This window comes from Chiloscyllium punctatum, chromosome 49, assembly GCF_047496795.1.
Source record: "Chiloscyllium punctatum isolate Juve2018m chromosome 49, sChiPun1.3, whole genome shotgun sequence".
NCBI classification, from domain to species: Eukaryota; Metazoa; Chordata; class Chondrichthyes; order Orectolobiformes; family Hemiscylliidae; genus Chiloscyllium; species Chiloscyllium punctatum.
Genome location: NC_092787.1, coordinates 39495971 through 39517356, shown reverse-complemented (window position 1 = coordinate 39517356; position 21386 = coordinate 39495971). Strand labels below are relative to the sequence as shown.

The 21386-nt window shown below is 41.7% G+C and overlaps 1 protein-coding gene across 1 annotated transcript; it reads left to right on the top strand.

Annotated features, from left to right (window-relative positions):
• Positions 1-9682: 9682 nt before the first annotated feature.
• LOC140469608 (tubulin beta-4B chain-like) lies at positions 9683-17677 on the top strand. The gene is made up of 4 exons (XM_072566283.1): positions 9683-9774; positions 14153-14261; positions 14342-14452; positions 16510-17677. The coding sequence occupies exons 1-4, from the start codon at positions 9718-9720 to the stop codon at positions 17568-17570; spliced, it is 1338 nt and encodes a 445-aa protein (XP_072422384.1). The 5' UTR covers positions 9683-9717; the 3' UTR covers positions 17571-17677.
• Positions 17678-21386: the final 3709 nt, after the last annotated feature.

The window sequence follows — 21386 nt, the reverse complement described above, 5'->3', positions numbered from 1 at the left end:
GCAGGAGTAGGCCATTCAGCCCTTCGAGCCTGCACCGCCATTCAATATGATCATGGCTGATCATTCCCAATCAGTATCGTGTTCCAGCCTTATCTCCATAACCCTTGACTCCACTATCTTTAAGAGCTCTATCCAATTCTTTCTTAAATGAATCCAGAGACTGGGCCTCCACTGCCCTCTGGGGCAGAGCATTCCACACAGCCACCACTCTCTGGGTGAAGTAGTTTCTCCTCATCTCTGTCCTAAATGGTCTACCCTGTATTTTTAAGTTGTGTCCTCTGGTTCGGCACTCCCCCATAAGCGGAAATATGTTTCCTCCTGCCAGAGTGTCCAATCCTTTCATAATCCTATACGTTTCAACCAGATCCCCTCTCAGTCTTCTAAACTCAAGGGTATACAAGCCCAGTCGCTTCAGTCTTTCCGTGTAAAGCAATCCTGCCATTCCAGGAATTGACCTGGTGAACCTACGCTGCACTCCCTCAATAGCCAGAATGTCTTTCCTCAAATTTGGAGACCAGAACTGTACACAGTACTCCAGGTGTGGTCTCACCAGGGCCCTGTACAGCTGCAGAAGCACCTCTTTGCTTCTATACTCAATTCCTCTTGTTATGAAGGCCAGCATGCTATTAGCCTTCTTCATGACCTGCTGTACCTGCATGCTTGCCTTCATTGACTGGTGTACAAGAACACCCAGATCTCTCTGAACAGCCCCTTTACCTAATTTGATACCATTGAGGTAGTAATCTGCCTTCCTGTTCTTGCCACCAAAGTGGATAACCAGACATTTATCCACATTAAACTGCATTTGCCATGCATCTGCCCACTCACCTAACTTGTCCAGGTCACCCTGTAATCTCCTAACATCCTCATCACATTTCACCCTACCACCCAGCTTTGTATCATCAGCAAATTTGCTAATGTTATTGCTGATACCATCTTCTATATCATTTACATATATTGTAAAAAGCTGCAGTCCCAGCACGGATCCCTGCGGTACCCCACTGGTCACTGCCTGCCATTCCGAAATGGAGCCGTTAATCACTACCCTTTGTTTCCTATTAGCCAACCAATTCTCTATCCAATCTAGTACTTTGCCCCCAATACCGTGCGCCCTAATTTTACTCACTAACCTCTTGTGTGGGACTTAATCAAAAGATTTCTGAAAGTCCAGGTACACTACATCCACTGGATCTCCCTCGTCCATCTTCCGAGTTACATCCTCAAAAAATTCAAGAAGATTAGTCAAGCATGATTTCCCCTTCATAAATCCATGCTGACTCTGTCCTATCCTGTTACTATTATCCAGATGTGCCGTAATTTCATCCTTTATAATAGACTCCAGCATCTTTCCCACCACTGAGGTCAGACTAACTGGTCTATAATTTCCTGCTTTCTCCCGCCCACCCTTCTTAAAAAGTGGCACAACATTAGCCGCCCTCCAATCCTCAGGAACCGACCCCGATTCTATTGAACTCTGGAAAATAATCACCAGCGCATCCACGATTTCCCGAGCCACCTCCTTCAGTACCCTGGGATGCAGGCCATCAGGTCCCAGAGACTTATCAACCTTCAGACCTAACAGTCTCTCCAACACCAAATCCTGGCAAATATAAATTCCCTTAAGTTCAGGTCCTTCAGCCACTGTTACCTCAGGGAGATTGCTTGTGTCTTCCCCAGTGAACACAGATCTGAAGTACCCATTTAATTCCTCTGCCATTTCTTTGTTCCCAGTAATATATTCCCCTGTTTCTGTCTTCAAGGGCCCAATTTTTGTCCGAACCATTTTTTTGCCTTGGACATACCTAAAAAAGCTTTTACTATCCTCCTTTATATTCTTGGCCAGTTTACCTTCGTACCTCATTTTTTCTCTGCGTATTACCTTCTTACTAATCCTCTGTTGTTCTTTAAAAGCTTCCCAGTCCTCAGTTTTCCCACTTATCTTCGCTAAGTTATACTTTTTCTCTTTTAACTTTATATGTTTCTTTACTTCCCTCGTCAGCCACAGCCGCCCATGTCTCCTCCTAGGATCTTTCTTCCTTTTAGGAATGAACTGACCCTGCAACTTCTGCATTATACACAGAAATATCCGCCATTGTTCCTCCACGGTCTTCCCTGTTAAGGTATTGCACCATTGAACTTTGGCCAGTTGCTCCCTCATAGCTCCATATTTCCCTTTATTCAACTGAAATATTGTCACTTCCGATTGTACCCACTCCCTCTCAAATTGCAGATTGAAGCTTATTGTATTATGGTCACTACTTCCCAATGGCTCCTTCACTTCGAGGTCACTGACCAATTCTGGTTCGTTACACAATACCAGATCCAGAATTGCCCTCTCCCTGGTCGGCTCCAGCACCAGCTGCTCTAAAAATCCATTCTGAGGCACTCCACAAAGTCTCTTTCTTGAGGCCCGATACCATCCTGATTCTCCCAGTCTACCTGCATGTTAAAATCCCCCATAACAACTGTAGTAACATCTTTGCGACAAGCCAATTTCAGCTCCTGATTCAACTTACATCTGACATCCAGACTACTGTTTGGGGGCCTGTAGATGACTCCCATGAGGGTCTTTTTACCCTTAGTGTTTCGAAGCTCTATCCACACTGACTCTACATCTCCTGACTCTAGGTCTCCCCGCGCAAGGGACTGAATATCCTCCCTTACCAACAAGGCCACCCTACCCCCTCTGCCCGTCATTCTGTCCTTACGATAGCACGTGTAGCCTTGAATATTCATTTCCCAGGCCCTGTCCCCATGAAGCCATGTCTCAGTTATCCCCACAATATCGTATCTGCCAATTTCCAAAAGAGCCTCAAGCTCATCCACCTTGTGTCTAATGCTTCGTGCATTCATATATAGAATTTTTAATTTGTTACTGCTGTCACCCTTCCCCTCAACCCTTATTTCACTCAACTTTACAGCATGATGCCTTTTCCAGTTTTCTGCCTCCTTGATACAGTTGTCTTTCTTCCTCGGTTCGCCTTCTCTGCTCCAAACAACCAAAGCTTATCAAACTTCTCTTCATAGCTAAACTGCTCGAATGCAGGCAATATCCTGATTAATCTCCTTTGCACCTCCTCCGATACAATCACATCCTTCCTATAGTGTGGTGACCAGTATTGCGCATGCCTGTAGGAGTGTATGTGTGTGTAATGCATTGGGGTCACCCATGTTCGGTTCTCATGGGGATGGCCTCAACTGGGACCTTGGGCTCATGTCCTATAGACACATGCACATAAACACTGCGACACACTCATATACTCACACAGACCCTCTCTCATACACAAGATCTCTGTCATATCCTCACACATACGCTCCCACACTCACCCTCTCACAGATTTATACCCCTTTACACTCACACACATACACATACTCTCTCACAAACACTCATACCCCACCCCACACATACACCCACATAAGTTTGTGGGGTGAATTTGTACTTGCAGAATTACATTTTATTTTGCTCAAAAACTGCATAAATCCATGCAAGATCCTGAAAATACCTTTTTTAGATTAGAACCAGTCTGAACATTGGGGCACAGACAGCCTCACACAGGGCACCTCACACCTTCAATGCATTATCTGGGCCAAGATGGCACCTATTGTTAAAGTTCACTTGAGAATGTAACTTTAAGTTCTGGGATCTACAGAGAAAAGAACTGAAACTAACATGCCCATTCTAAAAGAGGAGACACTTAAACAATCCAGGTCTTTTTCAATATATCATTTCAGTTACATCACACTAAACCTTTGCTATAAATTCTGCATCCTAGGATCTTATATTCCACAACTACCTGATGAAAGAGCAGCACTCTGAAAGCTAGTGCTTCCAAATAAACCTGTTGGACTATAACCTGGTGTTGTGTGATTTATAACAATGAGCAACGTGTTAGCCATCCTAGTCATTGGTTAATTCCTCACACCATTCAGTGCTCAGCTGTCTTTGTTTCTTTCCAGTTATGGACATAACTGATAAAACTGAGGCAGAGACTTGGGAAATCAAACAGAAGCTGAGGTTCTGCTTTAGAAAACTCAATACAGCAGCACAGATAGAAATTAATTAGTTTGATTCATGGAACTCGTTTGGGGAAGTGCGTGTATTTGTTATTGCATTAATACGTGAAAACTACCTGTATTAATTTAATTAAATGATTTTTGAGCGTAACTGTCACTCTGTATGTTAATTCATTGTGAAGCAAAACCCCTTAACAATTCCTAAATTGGTCTTATCTCATGGAATGCGCTGCCCCAAAGAAGAGGAGGCAAATTCAATCAAGGTTTCTTAAAGGAAATTGACTAAGCATCAAAAACTTGCAGAGCTATGGGCATAGGGCTGAGGAATGGCATTGAGTGGAGAGAGTTAGAACAAAGGCAATGCTTGAAATGCCCGCCCTCTGTGCTGTAACTATTCTATAACTGTATGCTATGTCCGTTTTCAGAAAGACCAGAGAAAGTAAAGTCATCATAGTCTTACTAGAGAGAGAGAAAAAACTGGTGATTGCTTCACCTGAAGGTCAGCACACCTCAGGGGAGGAGTGAACAAAGTTAAAAATCACACTCCACCAGGTTATAGTCTAACAGGTTTATTTGGAAGCACTAGCTTTCGGAGCGCTGCTTCTTCATCAGGTGGAATGGCTGAGATGTAGAATCCTTCATGACGATCTCAGCGAGTGCAAGAAGCCATACTGTTGGTATCAGTCTGCACCATAAACCAGCCATCCAGTTAAAGTGAATTAACCAACCCAGTTGAGAAGTGCATATATGAAAGACATAAGTATCGAATAAGGATTACCCACACCCTTACATTTTCCTTAAATCCCTGAAGGTGTTTATTCAATTTCCTTTTAAAAAGCAACATTTAAATGAGGGTAATTCACATAAAACATCCCCTTATGCACCGATAGTGGGAGCATGGGGATTCCAACCGGGGTTTACAGATGCCACTTTTAAACTCTGGAGATCCAGGGGTATCTCATGTCTCGGGGACCTATTTAAAGATGGGGTCCTGATGTCTTTTGAACAGCTGCGTCAGAAATTCGGATTACCTAATGGAGACCTCTTTCGATATTTCCAAATTCGAGACTATATACAGAAGAAGACTACGTTATTAGATAGTCTTTATAAATCAGATAGAGAATGTAATGTCCTACGACCAGTGGGGGTATCTTCCGTCAGCACTATTTATCATTTACTACATGATGAAGTATCAGGAGATATGGACAATCTGCTTAAAACATGGGATCAGGATTTGGGACTAGAAATCTCTATAGAAACATGGAATGATATTTGGGAAAATGCTAGAAGAATTACTATCTGTAACAGAACCCAGGCTATCCAGTTGAAGATACTTTATAGGGCCCATATAGCACCGGTTCGGTTGGCAAAATTTAAGGCAGGAGCATCTCCAATGTGTCCCAAATGCAAAATAGAGGTGGGCACTCTTGTACATTGCCTATGGACCTGTCATAAGATCCATAGATATTGGACTAAAGTAGCAAGTACCCTGACAGAAATTTTAGGAATGGAAATTAAAGTGGACCCTGTATCTCTCCTTTTGGGCTTTTCGAACCTACCCTCCGTGGATATGCACGGGAAGAGATTCTTTTCTATTCTCTCTTTCTGTGCAAGGAAAAATATTTTGGTGAACTGGGTGGCTGAGGGCCCCCCTGGACTTTCAAATTGGTACAGATTAATTATGGAATGTATTCCCCTTGACTCCCTTACAAATATGGTGCACCGAAAGACCGAATTATTTTATAAAATATGGCAGCCCTTCTTGAATTACATAAATACAGATATTTCGGCCATCCTAACAAGGGCCTTTATTTAATTGAGATTACAAACCTGGCTGGTCCGGGCCCCCTTAGGAGAGGAATCCCGCACGAATACGGGTTTTATTACATTTGATGTTAACACATTCCGAGCATGTAAGAGACTTAAATATACACTCTGGTTAGTTGTAGGTTAGATTAGTAGAAAGTTGAGTTTTTTTTTTCCTTTTTCGGTTTTTTTTCTTTTGTTAAATTCTGGCTATTGTATATTTGATTTAATTGTATATCAATGTCTGTATTTGAGAGTTTTATTTGTTTTTGTAAACTTGTAAAAATGTTAAATTTCTAATAAAAATATCTATAAAAAAAGCAACATTTGACTCTGTCTCCACTACCCTCTCAGCGGGAGTTTCCAGATCCTAACCACTCAATGAATAAAGCAGTCTTCATTTCTTTTGCCAATCACTTTAAATCATTTTTATTTTAAAATATACTTTACGCATATAAGACTTTATGAATACATAGCCATTAAAGCAGTTTAGTACTGTACAGTCTTTGCATATGGTAAAACAGATAAATATTGGAGTTTGACTATCCCAACAGTTCCAGCAAACAAACCTAAGGCATTTCTTACTCATGAAACATACTATTTACATATGTTTGAAGCAGCGGTAAAGTCGGATAACTGAATTGTACTTTGGCCCAAACAACTTGAGACAGAGGCCTTTCCCCACTGCACCTTAGCGGCAGCTGCCCCAAAATTATGCACATCCCTCTGAACACAGTGCTGGACCTTAGAAAGTGCCAGTCTGCAACACTTAGTGAAGGTCAACTCTTTGCATTGGAAGAGTAGAGGCCTGCAGGTCAAAGTGCCCGTGTACACGGATGCGTTGCTGTTTTCTGCACGGATCTGTGTCAATGCACACAACCCGGCTTTGCTCTTGCTTCAATTTAACCTGACTCCCAAGGTGGAGACTGGGTCTAGAGTGGGGGTGGTCACGCAAGTGACATCATTGGAGGAAGTGACGTGCATAGTGGCAGTTGCAGAGACGTAAGTGGCGCACTCGGTTGGAACCACAGAGGCGGATGTGATGTTCTTGGTGGTGTTCACAGAAATGGTGTTTTCGGTGGCAGAGGCAGATGTGGGGGGCAGAAGTGGCATGTTTAGCAGAGTTCTAGGCAGTGGTTTCAGTGGCGTTTACAGAGGCAGCATGGTCGCCATTATTCCAGTAAGTGATGTCAGCGGGGGTGGAAGTGATGTGATGGGCAGTGTTCGCAGAAGCGGAGTTCACGGAGGCAGTACAGTCAACAGTGGCCACAGGGGCAGCATAGTTGGCAGTGCTACAGTACGTGATGTCAGCGGGAGCGGAAGTAGAATGTTTAGCAGTAACTGTGAGGGTGGAAGTGACATTGCAGAAGGTGTTTGTGGAAGTGGTGTTTTTGGCAGCATTCGGGAAGCGGTGGTTTCGGTGGTGTTTGCAGAGTTGGCCGCAGTGTGCTCAGTGGCGAGTGCGGAAATGACGTAGGCAATAGCTTCCGCAGAAGTGACATCATCATTTGCAACAGCGTTGGCAGTTATAGTGGCCGCATGGATAATGGCATCCAACCAGTTCCGGAGAGAGCCAAGAAAAGGGTTGAGGGTACCCGGGTTTGGGAAAATTGTGAGAGTTTGGCATACTTACATTCCTTGATGTCTGATAAGCTGGAGAAAAAGCATTGGTTGAGGGTGTGGATTCAAACTGCCATATTCTGCATTTAATGTCAGTACACTGGCAAAACGAAAGCAATTACTTCAGGAGAGGTAAGCTGTAACATTTAGTCATTTATTTGGACATATTATTTCAATGTTAATTGTAGATGTACAAGTTTCCCACACTTCTTGGAACTCACCAGTGAAAATAGACAATTACAACTGAGAGCACTGAAGCCGTGTCATTGTACTATGTCAATAGGTATTTCATTACTCTTAGCTATAATGTTGTTTGCCTTCATTGGTCACTGCCCATTCTTGTCTTGCCAATCATGATACATCAAGGTCTTAAAACTTCACGTGCAACCAAAAATCTTTACTTTCCACTTCCAATGTTCCAACAGGGTCAATTCCTGTGGTTTCAGCAGAGGGGAAGTGAAGATGCCCCTCCACATCTCAGTCCTAAATGGCTTCCCTATTATTCTGAGACTGTGTCTCCTGATTCCAGATCCCCAGCCAGGGGAAACATCATTTCTGCATCTACTCTGCTCATCCCTTTCAGATGAGTGTAAGCTTTTACGAGATAGCCTCTCATTCTTCTGAAATGTTTCTCTCCTGCTGCTTAGATGCTGCCTGGCCTGCTGTGCTTTTCCAGTGCCACCATTTTTGACTCTGTCTCTCCAGCATCTGCAGTCCTCACTTTCTCCTACCAGAGATTACAGGTCAGGTCTCCTCAAGATCTCTTCATAGGACAGTCCCACCATTCCAGGAATTAGATTGGTAATAATGTTTGGATAGCTGAAGGGGTTTGTGGTCTCCCAAAATGACCCTGCAGTAATGCACCCTCAGAAAGAATGACCACCCCCAGGTTGCCATCATCATGGATAACCTCATACCTTTGGTGTTTGACAATTCTGTGGAAAATAGAAGACACTAATGAGTACTGTCATGGGAAGAATACTTCAAAATGATAATTTTAAAGATGATCATACTTCAGTTGTAACATTAAAGTAACACAAGTGTTGTGTGTGATATGCCTACCTGATATATAGAGCTGAAAATGTGTTGCTGGAAAAGCGCAGCAGGTCAGGCATCATCCAAGGAGCAGGAGAATCGACGTTTCGGGCATGAGCCCAAAACGTTGATTCTCCTGCTCCCTGGGTGCTGCCTGACCTGCTGCGCTTTTCCAGCAACACATTTTCAGCTCTGATCTCCAGCATCTGCAGTGCTCACTTTCTCCTACCTGATATATAACACTGTTATTGGGTAAGTTAGATATCCACTCCGTTCAATTCTGTTGACTGACATTCCACTGATTCCCAGCCTCTTCTCTTCTGCAGATATGGGTAGTGAGATGACTGAGACAATAGCTTGTGCACTGTCATTCCCTTGCCTATGTGCTCTCTTTCTGATGTACTGGTCTTTTGAACGAGAGGTTAAAACTACTTGATCTCCCAAACCAACATAAGGTTCCCTAAACCCTACTTTGAATAACAGGAATTATCCTTATTTTTATTTATCCAATTTTTAATCCCCAGAAAGTATCAAAGAATGCATTAATGATGATTATCACATTGATATTTATCAGTACAGTTGCTACATTTCCTACTTCATAACAGTTAGATACTTAAAACGTGCTTAATTGTTTGTAACACATATCAGAACATCCTGAGATCAGGAAAGATGCAGAAAGAATACAAATGCATCTTATGCCCTTAGCCTCTACTGATAATTTGACAAGGAAACATGGATACCACCCCCTGAAGAGGTCATTCCTCTACTACTATTGTACCTCATTTTATCCATTCTGATAGACCAACAGGCAGCATTTGAGCTTTAAAATGCAAACCCTTTAGCTTTTCACAAATGCAGACAGAGCTTTCCAACATTATTAAATTTTCAATTTCAGATTCACATGACCTTACCTTCAATGTACAACATTAACACCTTCAACGCTAAGACAGTCCAAACACGTGACCTGCCAGCCTCGCGCCCCCAGTGGCACGTGGGTGGGCCATGACCTCGCCCCTTCAGCCTGGAGGGAACCAATAATCGGCCAACAGACGGAAATCTGTCAGAAAGGTTCGTCACGCAATCTAATTGACATCATGGTAGACCAATGGGATTATCGATCCGTCGGAAGGTCCAATAGGGAGTGCGGCGGTGACGCAGCCGCTCTATAAAAGAGCAACGCAAGCGGCTGTTGTCAGTTTGTCGTTCCCTGGAAAGTAAAGAGGTTAGGGCGGAGGTAGAAACATGAGAGAGATTGTGCACCTTCAGGCAGGCCAATGTGGCAACCAGATCGGAGCCAAGGTCTGTAGTAGGGTCACTCAGGCAGGTAGCGAAGGGATGGGATGGCGAAATAGCCCAAGGGGGTCCGCCTGGGGTAAATGGGGCGTCTTACTCGAAGTGGGGAGAGGTATCCATGTGGGCTTGCCTTTGCGTTAATAGCGATATGGAGTGGTAACTGACACTGCTCTCTTCGGAGAGTGCTTGAGGCGCCGTCAATGGGGTAGCTGTCTGAGACATCGGGCGACGCTCCCGGGTTAAGTACAGTAGGTCGGGGTCGGAGATTGAGTCTAGACAAAATTCCCTGTTTTTCGGGGCGGGATTGTGGTGGCTTGAGGCGCTCAGTGCGGTGGTTGATCCTGTTTTCGGGTGGAGGTGGGTGTGTGATTTCAGTCTTAGGGATGGTGGTATGGGACGCTCCGGGTTGTGAGGTCTAGGGGACGGTTGAATTTGAGTCGGCGGCCGTTAAAAAGCGCGCGAAGATGGGCGTCATGTTGGCATGCGCGAGCTTGATGGGGGCGTATGAGCTGATGTCGCGCGCTGCCTTCGTCACGTGGTGTGTCTTCTCGCGTTGGCAATCCACGTGGGGCCATCGCCACGTTCTGTACAATGACTCGACCGATCACGACGTGGAGCCAAAACAACTACTGTTTCAGTCTTTTGTCGTCATCTTAAAAAGAGGCACCTATTTAAACTTGTCAAGTAACACTTGACTCTCGATTATTCGGCGAGATCGTTGAGCGTTAACGTTTCGGATCCATTTGTCCTTCGGATTACTGGCCTGGTTTACTCAAACAGAATCGAGAGATTAAACTTCAGTCAGCGTCTTTAGGAGACTGATGGGATCTCTGCTGTTATTTTGCCTACATTTGATGTAGGAAAGTTAACAGCCGAAGCTTCATCTTTTGAGTCTGATTCAGATCCTATTAATTGTTCGCAGCTGTTGAACCCTGTCCATTCAGAGCTGCATCTAGTCAAAGTTTTTTTTTAAATGTGTGGAAACTTTAAATTCTCATTATTTCATTCAAAATGAAATCAACTAGTGGGCCATAGCTCTTGCTAAAAGTAATGCTTTGGTGTGGTCCTTAGCCAGTATATGCTATTGTTCTTAACGTGTTTTTGACCTCCATTTTCCCACATGGAAAATAAAGATCATTAAAGTGATTTCAAATGGTACTGTTGGAGTCATGCTTTCCTGTAATTTGCTGTTGGACAATAAATTTTTAGTAAACTGAAGGAGTAAATGGAAAATCAGTCAAAGATTAAAAGCTTAGCATGAAATATAAAATATGGTTGCTTTTACTAATATTTAATCAAAGCTGTGTATTCCTCACTTTAGAGGGTAATAGTGCAGAATTGATAGGAAGGGTCAGGGATTGTCTTCTACAGTGATGCTTGGCTGATTTTTAAAAATACTAATAGTATGCAAAAGGGGGTATTTAATTTAAAATGGTAAAGGATTTTCTTCTTCCACAGAACAGATAGAGGGTATGTCATTGAACCTATTGACTGCTGATTTTAAAATAGATTTTTTAGGTCTATGATTTAAAGCAGGGCCACAACAGAGGGATTAGGATACAATCAGATTAGTCCTATTGAATGATGGAGCAGGGGTCAAATGGCCTATATACACTTATATTCTTGGGAGTCATAGAATCCGAGGGTCTTTGCTGAAAGTGAAACTGAGGCTTGCAGACAGATGAAAGTAGAAGGTTTTGATAACCAGAGGCAAAACAGGGCATTGGAGATTATTAGGAGAATTAAGCTTGGAGTATGACTGACTTTGGGTTTCGACGGCATTTGGCTAAAGATTGATTGGAGGCTAGAAATAGGTGGTCATTGAGATATAGAGGTTGGAACATGAGCATGGAGTGGGACAGGGCATGCAGGTTGTTAACTAATATTTAGACTTGAGTCTATGGCTAGGGGCTGAAAATGATGGCTGCTATCTTCCTAGTGCTCAATGGAAAGAAGTTGTGACTCATTCAAGGTTTATTATAGACTTGCATTGCAGAGGAGTAGAATGAAGGAAAGGTAGTAGTGTAAAACTATCTTAATCCATGCCTTAGTGCCAGCATAGGGTTAGTGAAGGTGAAAGTGAGGACTGCAGATTAGAGTGGTGCTGGAAAATGGAGGGCTTCTGCCCAAAGCATTTTTTTTTCTGCTGCTCAGATGCTGCCTGACCTACTGTGTTTTTCCACCACCACTCTAATCCTGATAGGGACAATGAAGGCAAGTGGATCAAAAATGGACTAGATTACTGTGTGGAAACAGGCCCTTCGGCCCGACAAGTCCACACCAACCCTCCGAAGAAGAACCACCCACCCAGACCCATTCCCCTACATTTACCCCTTCACCTAATACTATGGGCAATTTAGCATAGCCAATTCACCTAACCTGCACATCTTTTGGACTGTGGGAGGAAACCGGAGGAAACCAGAGCACCCAGAGGAAATCCACATAGGCACGCGGAGAATGTGCAAACTCCACACAGAAATTGCCCAAGGTGGGAATTGAACCCGGGTCTCTGGCACTGAGGCAGCAATTCTAACCACTGTGCAGAAGTGATTGAGGCTAGAAACAATTATCTAGATGTGCTATGGTTGCAATTGAATAAGGAGGCAGGACTAAGCATGGACTGTCCTGGGATACTACTCAATGTATCAAGATTTTTGAAAGAAGGCATTGTAGTTGAATGACAAAGACTGCAAAGAGGCCAAGGAGTAATAACTCATTATGGATACCCTGTTGTTTATAACTTTGGTTGGAATTGTTTTTGATGGTGATGAGCCTGTTTTATCTATTGGTGTTATTAGGCTCTAAGCAGACCGGTTTTAAGCCATAAAATCTGAGAACTGTACGGCACTAAAGGAGACCGTTTGAGTGATTGTACCATGAAAAACCACTTCCTGCTCTTTGCCCATATATGTACATATTTTTCTCTTTTGAAGTATCTATCCCATTCTCAGCAGCCATCATTTGATTTGCTTCTTTTGCCCTGTCAGACATTGCATTTCAAATCTATATTTTGTATTTAAAGAAAATCTAACTAGTAATAGATGCTCATGATTTTCTCCTGAAAACCCAAACCTTTCACTGCTCCAAAGATAAGAATTTCAATCTTTCCACATAACCAAAGACATGAATGCTGGCACCATTCTGATAAATCTATATACGCACCCAAAAGAAAAGAGCCAATTCATTGACACTGCCAAGATAAATGGCATGGTAATTAATCGTCACTTGAAAAACAACATTGCCCAAAGAGGGGTATGAGGCACAAATGCCATAATGTGAGCTGATGCATTGCACATTCCCTGTGACTCCATTTAGAGAACAGTCTATCCAACAGCAAAATTCACTTTTCATGTGTTGCAAATGATTAATTGATTGTATTTTGATCTAACATTGAGTCAGCTTGACACTTGTAAAAGGCATCTTTCTGAAGAAAGGTTGTTGGAGCCAAAACATTAACTTTGATTTTCCTCTATAGCTGCTGCCAGACCTGCTGTGATTTTCCAGCAATTACTTTTTGTACCTTCAAAAAGAAATGCCCTTGCTGTTGATGACCTGAATTGACAGAACTTCATGGGGAAATCTATTCCTACATTTTGTGAGTGGTCACATAATATCAATGTGATCTTTGGGTAATCATCCTCATTGCTGCCATGTTCTGTGCGTGACATTACAGTCTACATTTTGATCCACTTTGCAAGAATTAGAAATTCGCAGGTGATGCTGTTGGTTGAGAGTTCCTCAGGAACTGGGGCTATAATTTATTTGCTTGATGGGATTAGATGGACCTGTGCTGTAAACAAATGAAGATTTACAATCAACTAATAGTTTGTAGTTTTGGTAACTAACAGGTAGTTTAAAACATGGAACATTTCATCCAAGTTTGGCTGACATGGTTCCCATCATAGGCATACTTTAACCATGGCCAGATAGAAAAGAATCATAATTAGATTCAGATCATCAGTACTTATTTGTGCACCACATCCTAGTTCTTCAGCCATTTCATCTAATGAGTTTTGACCAGATATTTTAGTATCTAGTATTATCTGCTGTGATTGAGTAAAAATAAACCAGGTTGGTGAACAGTTTTTTATTCTGACTTTTTGTGATTCCCATGTTTGAACTTCGAATTAAACAAGTTTCTCCAGAAGGGACAATTAGTAAAGCTTAACACAAGCATTAACCAAGATTGATGTCTTTTATGTCACTGTTGAAACATACCATCACAAGTATCCCAGAATCAGTATCTAGTATCATTAATGATGTGGATACTACACTATGATAAAGATGTAGAATTGTTTTTGAGATTTTGGAGATGGATTAAAGGCTACTTCTAATTATTTCTTATGACTTGATGGTTGTATTCTTATTGTTGCTTTTATTTTAGTTCTGGGAAGTCATCAGTGATGAACACGGCATTGATCCCACTGGAGCCTACCATGGAGACAGTGATCTGCAGCTTGAGAGAATCAATGTGTATTATAATGAGGCTACAGGTATTAACTAGTTTAAAATAATTGGCTGTAATTTGTTTGTTATGAGCATTGCAGTATCTTATAATTTATATTTTGACCAGGTGGCAAATACGTACCCCGAGCAATCCTTATGGATTTGGAGCCTGGTACTATGGATTCTGTTCGCTCAGGACCCTTTGGGCAGATTTTCAGACCAGATAACTTTGTGTTTGGTAGGTAAAGATTTCATGAAATTGACAACCTGAAGCTGAATGACATTAATTGTTATGGGACAACTACTTTTGAAAACTTATTTATTCAGGCAGTTCTTCCAGTATTTCTTGATGGGTGGTTTATTAACAGGAGACTCTACAGAAACTACTGAACTATTCCAGGCACAGCAACAGTAGCGACCTTTGCTATCCAGTTTACTATCTGCTGTATTCATGAAGGAAACGATAAGAGATTAGAGCATGATTGAGTTTCATGAAAATTATATGGTCCTTTGAGAAGATCTAACTTTTACAGTCTTTATTCTTCTCAAGTTGTTTGTTTATGATGATTAAAACAGGTTTCTTTCTTAATTTTGTTTGAAATTAACTAGAATTTTCCCTAACTTGTATATCAATTACTTCTCACTTTGCTACTTTGATTCCATCTCTCTCAATTTTACAAATTAGTAAGCTCTTCTTGATTGTTCAAGCTTATAATTTGGTTTTCCAATTAACAATTACCTAAGAGGAAATACTGCTATAGCTGACTTTGTTTTAACAGGTACCTTATTGAGTCATACAGCACAGAAACAGACCCTTTGAACAAACTCATCTATGCGGATCAAGTTTCCTAAAACTAAATTAGTCCTGCTTACCTGTATTTGACTCCTATCCAATAAGCCTGTCCTATTCACGGTACCTCATTTATCACTTCCTTTGGCAGTTCGTTCCACATACAAACCATCCACTGTGAGAAATAGGTTGCCCCTCAGATCCCTTCTAAATCTTTCTCCTCGCTCCTTCATAATGTGCATCTAGTTTCGAACTCCCTCATCTTAGGGAAAAGATCTCTTCCCCATGTACCTTACCTATTCCGTGCATGATTATATAGACCTCTATAAGGTCACGGCTCAACCTCGTATACTCCAATGGAAAAAAAATTCCACCCTCTGCTTATAACTTAAACCCTCCAATCTAAGCAACATCCTTCTAAATCTTTTCTGAACCCTCTCCAATTTAATATCCTTCCTGTGGCCAGTTGTCTAGAACTGTACTCAAAGTGGCCCCACCAACATCCTGTACAACCACAGCATAATGTCGCAACTCCTATACTCAATGGCAATCTTGATTAATTGGTAAAACTTATGTACCTGAAATACAGTAAGTCTAGTGTATTACAGGTATCCACCATTTTTCAAAAGTTTGCTTTACACCACTTTTTCGAAAGACCTGAATTAGTACCTGTTTTTGCTAACGGAAGGAAATATAAAGAGGATTTTTGCTTTTACAAGAAAAGGTGAAAAGCGAAACTAGCATTTGGTGTCTGTTTGCAGTGAGTTGTTACAGAGGCAGCACGCACCCCTAGCAGCGAGGGTGATGCTGCCAAGCTCCTCCCCTAGGAACAACATTCAGCATCAAGATGCCATAGCTTTGAACTGTGTCTGTGAGCATCTGTGCTTTATCTCAATCATTCCTGCGTTTACTATATGTTAGTGTTTGTTTTAGGTTTTATGTGTTATTTAGTATGATTTGGTACATTTTCTTCTGGATCTGGGAATGCTCAGAAGTTTTTTCCCATATACATTAATGGTAATTGCTTCTTTGCTTTATGCTATTTCAGCTTATGTAAGTAGGAACACTACTTTTGGGGGATACCTGTATTACGATCTTGGAGTAGTCAGTTGAGGGTGTGAGTGAGAAGGCTCTCTGTTGATAGGTTTTATTTGAGTTAAAGTTGCATTATTGTTTAAGTGAATTATGTAGTAAATAAAGTATAACAGATGTGTATATACCATGCATTATGTTTCTGTTATTTTGTGTTTTTACACTGATTTTGTCGACCTCTTGATCAACTAGAATATTTGATCAACTAACATGCTCCTGATCTCATAGGTGCCAGTTAATAAAAATGCCGATTTCCAATGGAGGTGTTTAAAATAATTAATCTATTCCAGTGATTGCCTGAAACTAGGCTAACTTAAGCAGAATATATATTGTATGGAATGGAGTTTTGAGATCGAACTCATAATGTACTGTATTGCAGAGACAGAAATTTATCTTGCTCTTATTTCTTATAGGACAGAGTGGTGCTGGTAACAATTGGGCCAAAGGACATTACACTGATGGAGCTGAATTAATTGACTCTGTTCTGGATGTGGTGAGAAAGGAGGCTGAGGGGTGTGATTGCCTCCAGGGATTCCAGCTAACCCACTCGTTGGGTGGTGGTACTGGCTCTGGCATGGGTACTCTCCTTATCAGTAAAATCCGTGAAGAATATCCTGACAGAATTATGAATACTTTCAGTGTTGTGCCTTCACCAAAAGTGTCAGACACGGTAGTAGAACCTTATAATGCCACCTTGTCTGTCCATCAGCTTGTAGAGAACACTGATGAAACCTTCTGTATTGACAATGAGGCTCTGTATGACATATGTTTCCATACCCTTAAACTGACAACGCCAACTTATGGTGATTTGAACCACCTAATGTCAGCTACCATGAGCGGTGTAACAACCTGTCTACGTTTCCCTGGTCAGCTCAATGCTGACCTGCGTAAACTAGCAGTGAACATGGTGCCTTTCCCCCGACTGCATTTTTTCATGACAGGCTTTGCTCCTTTGACCAGCCGTGGCAGCCAGCAGTACCGTGCCCTCACAGTACCTGAGCTTACCCAACAGATGTTTGATGCCAAAAACATGATGGCAGCCTGTGACCCTCGACACGGCCGCTACCTGACTGTTGCTGCCATTTTCCGAGGACGCATGTCCATGAAAGAGGTGGATGAACAGATGTTGAATGTCCAAAACAAAAACAGCACATACTTTGTTGAATGGATTCCCAATAATGTTAAGACGGCTGTTTGTGACATCCCACCTAGAGGCCTCAAGATGTCTGCCACCTTTATTGGCAACAGTACAGCCATCCAGGAGCTGTTTAAACGCATCTCTGAGCAGTTTACTGCCATGTTCCGGAGGAAAGCCTTCTTGCATTGGTACACTGGTGAGGGCATGGATGAGATGGAGTTTACTGAGGCTGAGAGTAACATGAATGACCTGGTTTCTGAGTACCAGCAATATCAGGATGCTACAGTTGGAGATGAAGGTGAATTTGAGGAGGAGGGTGAAGAAGAGGCTGCATAAATAAAAAGACTTGTATATTGTGAACTTCTAAACATGTTTTCTTTGTTACATTAAGACCTGTTTCTGAAGTTTGTCTATTTTCCCGTTGTGTGGTTTTGTATTTTCTGATTTTTTAAACTACTGGTTTTTATTCGAATAAAAATTGTTGATAGTAATTTAATTTATATATTTTCCCTCCATGTTTTCGATTTAGAGCATGTAAAACATAAAAGATCCTGGAGTTGTACATGATGTAATTTCACAATGTACAAGTGAGATTACTATGTTGGCCAGACTGCATTTCTTTTTTTTTCTCCTATCTCCCACATTGCCACCTAACAACAGCAAAAGTGCTTATTTTTCCCTAGCATCGTGTGTGCGCAGGTGTATGACACAGTGAATGAACAATGCATGCATTAAACTTCATTCATATTCCACCATCAGGAAGAAAGGAAATACCGTGTGGGCAGTGATGCATTGTGCTCAACAAAGGGCAGTACTGAGTGAACACAGCATTACATTTAGTTGACACCAATCAATAAGAAATCATTTTGCTAAATGGCTTTCAGCTGCTACTTATTTTTTGTAACACTCTTGCACCCAATCGATGAACAGCTCTTTTGGTGCAGTGGTTTATTTTTAGATATTTTTATTGAAAATTTTAACATGTTTTAACAAGTTTACAAAAGAAAACTTTTTTTAAAAAAGGCCCAAGTATAAACATTGATATACAGTTGACTCTTAAATAGATGATAACCACAATCAAGAAAAAAAATGCCAAGAGAAAAAAAAGACAAAACTCAACTAACTACTCATCTAACTTACAGCTAACCGGAGTGTATCATTAAAATTCTTACATTATTCAAGAGAAAAAAAATCCAACAGATAACACATAAATTGAGCAGTGATATACATGTGTTAACATTAGATCACAACAAAACCCATATTTATCCAAAACATCCCGAGCATAGAGCATATAAAATTCACAAAAACAAAAGCTCTTTAGCACATTCAGATCAGTATAATTAAAAAAAAACTTTCTAAATAATAAAAAAAATTACATGGAGATCTTCCCCCTTATTCCCAGGGGGCATCACTTCCTTTCCAAAAAACCCCATCATAACCTCTCCCAACCAGTGCCCCATCCTTGACCCAGGCACCCCACGATAGGATAAAGAAAATTCAAGTAATTACTGAACTAGAACTAACAGTGAGTACCCTATCCCCCATCTCGCACCAACACCTGGATATATTTGGTAATGCTAATACCATATATGACTATAAAATTATAGTCTCAGTAAATAATAATTAAATATATTAATACAAAATAACGGGACAAACAACCCCGCTCCCCAGGACAAAGATAAAATAAGGTAGCCACCTTCCCACCCCCATGTACATTAACTAGACCCCCTGGCCGATATATATATATTTAAAAGGGGTTGGAAAGGAAATCGCCAAGTAAAGGATGAATAAATAAACCCTTCTTCCCACACCTCCGGAGATAATATTAAACAGTAAGACAATGAAAAGAAAAAAAAAGGGGATAAACCGGGGTTGGGGTAGGGCAAAACAACATCAATTAACTCATAATTTAACCGAGTCCAAAAGTTCCTTGGCCTTCTCCAGTGATCCAAAGTCATACACGGACCCTTCATGGCTAAAGCGTAGTATAGCTGGGTAGTTCAAGGAGTATTGAATGTTTAAATCCCTGAAAGGCTTCTTTCCTTCATCAAACACCTTCCTCTTTCAGACCAAAGCTGGGGAAAAGTCCTGAAATAACATAATCTTGGATCCTTTATAAGTCATGGCTTGGGGATCTTTCCCAAGATTTCTGGAGGCTTCCAAGAGCATCTGCCTCACCTTATAGCTCTGCAGCCGGAACAGAACCGGGCGGGGGTGCTGATTTGAGCTGGGCCTGTGTATTGCAACCCGGTAGGCCCATTCTACCCTTACCTGGCCTGATCCAGCCTCCAGATTCAATAACTATGGAAGCCACTGTTCAAGGAACCTTGTAAACTGGCCGCCTTCTTACCGTTCAGGAAGGCCCAGCAAACGAATATTTTTTCAAAGACCTCGATTTTCGAGGTCGTTAATGTGGTTCTCTAAGGTCTGGACTCGCTGTTCGAGAGTCCGGACCCGATCCACGGCTGATTCTGCAATGGCCTCGGTGGTTGCGGCCTTTAGGTCCGCCCCTCTGTCTCAGTATTCAATTTCTTCAATGTCTCCGCCGTGCTTTTGTAGCGCAGCCAAGAATGAATTCCACTGACTTCAGGACTCTTCTTTGAAAGCATCGATCTTCGCGTCGAGTTTGGAGATTATTTCCGCAAGGTAAGTCCCCCGGGGCCGCTGCAGATGCCTCTGCTGCAGCTGGGGAGGGTGGGGGAGGGGTTCCTGCCTGCTGAGAACTGTGGGCTCCTTTCTCCCTAGTCATTTTTACAGGAGACTGAACTGTATAAATTTAGTACTAAACCACTAATTACATTAAGTAAAAACTATTTTTAATTGATTTGGTGAGTGTGGTGGGGGAGGGTGGTCCACTTTGCCTAGGTCTTGGGAGGAGCACTACAGACTCAGACTTGCTGAGTCGCCGCCATCTTGGATCTCCCCGCAGTGGTGTTTTTAATGTAATCTATTTTTTCAAATAACCTGTTTAGAGATATTATTACACACCTCCTGGAGCAGATGAGACTTGAATCTGTTTCTCCTAGTCCAGGGGTTGGGAAACTACCAGCACACCATAAGGGGACCCTGGGTGTGTGAATATACTTGAACAGTGGATTGAAAATGCCTGCAGCCAATAAATGGCTTCATTTTTAGTTTAAGGCTGACATAGTGACGCAGCACTATATTTGAAAAGATTAGGGGCCTCAACTAGTCACAAGAAAGTATTGGTGAATTAACTATGTTAGGTTTTGAAAATCTGTAAGTGGCAAGAAGAAGAAAAGCACTTGGAAGGGAGATGGTACTTCATCAGTTCGTCCAGAGACTGATGAAGTATCAAGTAGTGGAATAGTTTTCTTTCTAAAGGGAGAATGTCTAAGAATAGTTTAAGAGGATTTGAGAGTCGGCTGTTGTATTATAAACTTAAGACTAGTAATCAAGAAAAAAAAAGTCAGTAAAGCAGATGGATGTGAATATACAAAGCATGATTAGTAAGTTTGCTGATGATATAACATCAAGAGGTATTGTTGATGGCAAGGGAGGTTATCAAAAATTACAGTGGGATCTTGATCAACTGGGGAAGTGGGCTAAGGACCGGCAAATGCAATTCAATAGAGATGTGTGAGGTGTTGCGCTTTGGAAAGTCAAACTAAGGTAGGACCTATGCAATAAATGCTAAGGTCCTGAGGAGTATTCTAGAACAGGAACATCGCAGTACGAGTACATGATTCATTCAAGGCAGCGTCACAAAGTAGACAGTGGTGAAGAAGGCATTTAGCATCCTGGCCTTCAGTGGTCAAGGCATTGAGTATGAGAGTTGGAACGTTATGTTACAGTTGTATAAGTCATTGGTGAGGTCGCATGGAGTATTGTGTAAAGTTTTGGTCACCCTGTTATAGGAAAGACAGTTAAACTGGAAAGCATGCAAAAAAGGATTTACGAGCATGTTGCCAGGTCTAGTCGGTCCTGAGTTAATAGGGAGAAATTGGCCAGGGTAGGACTTTATACCTTGGAATATCGGGGAATGAACCTTACTGAGGTGTATAAAATCATGAGGGATATAATTAGGATGAATGCATATTCAGAGGAACCTTGATTATCCAGCATTCAATTAACCAAATTTTGGATTATCTGAACAAGATTGCAAGGTCCTGATACTTGGCTGACTATGTT

Excerpts from the sequence above, each read along its gene's own strand:
- LOC140469608 (XM_072566283.1), top strand. The coding sequence starts at position 9,718 with ATGAGAGAGATTGTGCACCTTCAGGCAGGCCAATGTGGCAACCAGATC. Across the intron at positions 9,775-14,152 it reads GCAACCAGATCGGAGCCAAG|TTCTGGGAAGTCATCAGTGA; the intron begins GTCTGTAGTAGG and ends CTTTTATTTTAG. Across the intron at positions 14,262-14,341 it reads GTATTATAATGAGGCTACAG|GTGGCAAATACGTACCCCGA; the intron begins GTATTAACTAGT and ends TATTTTGACCAG.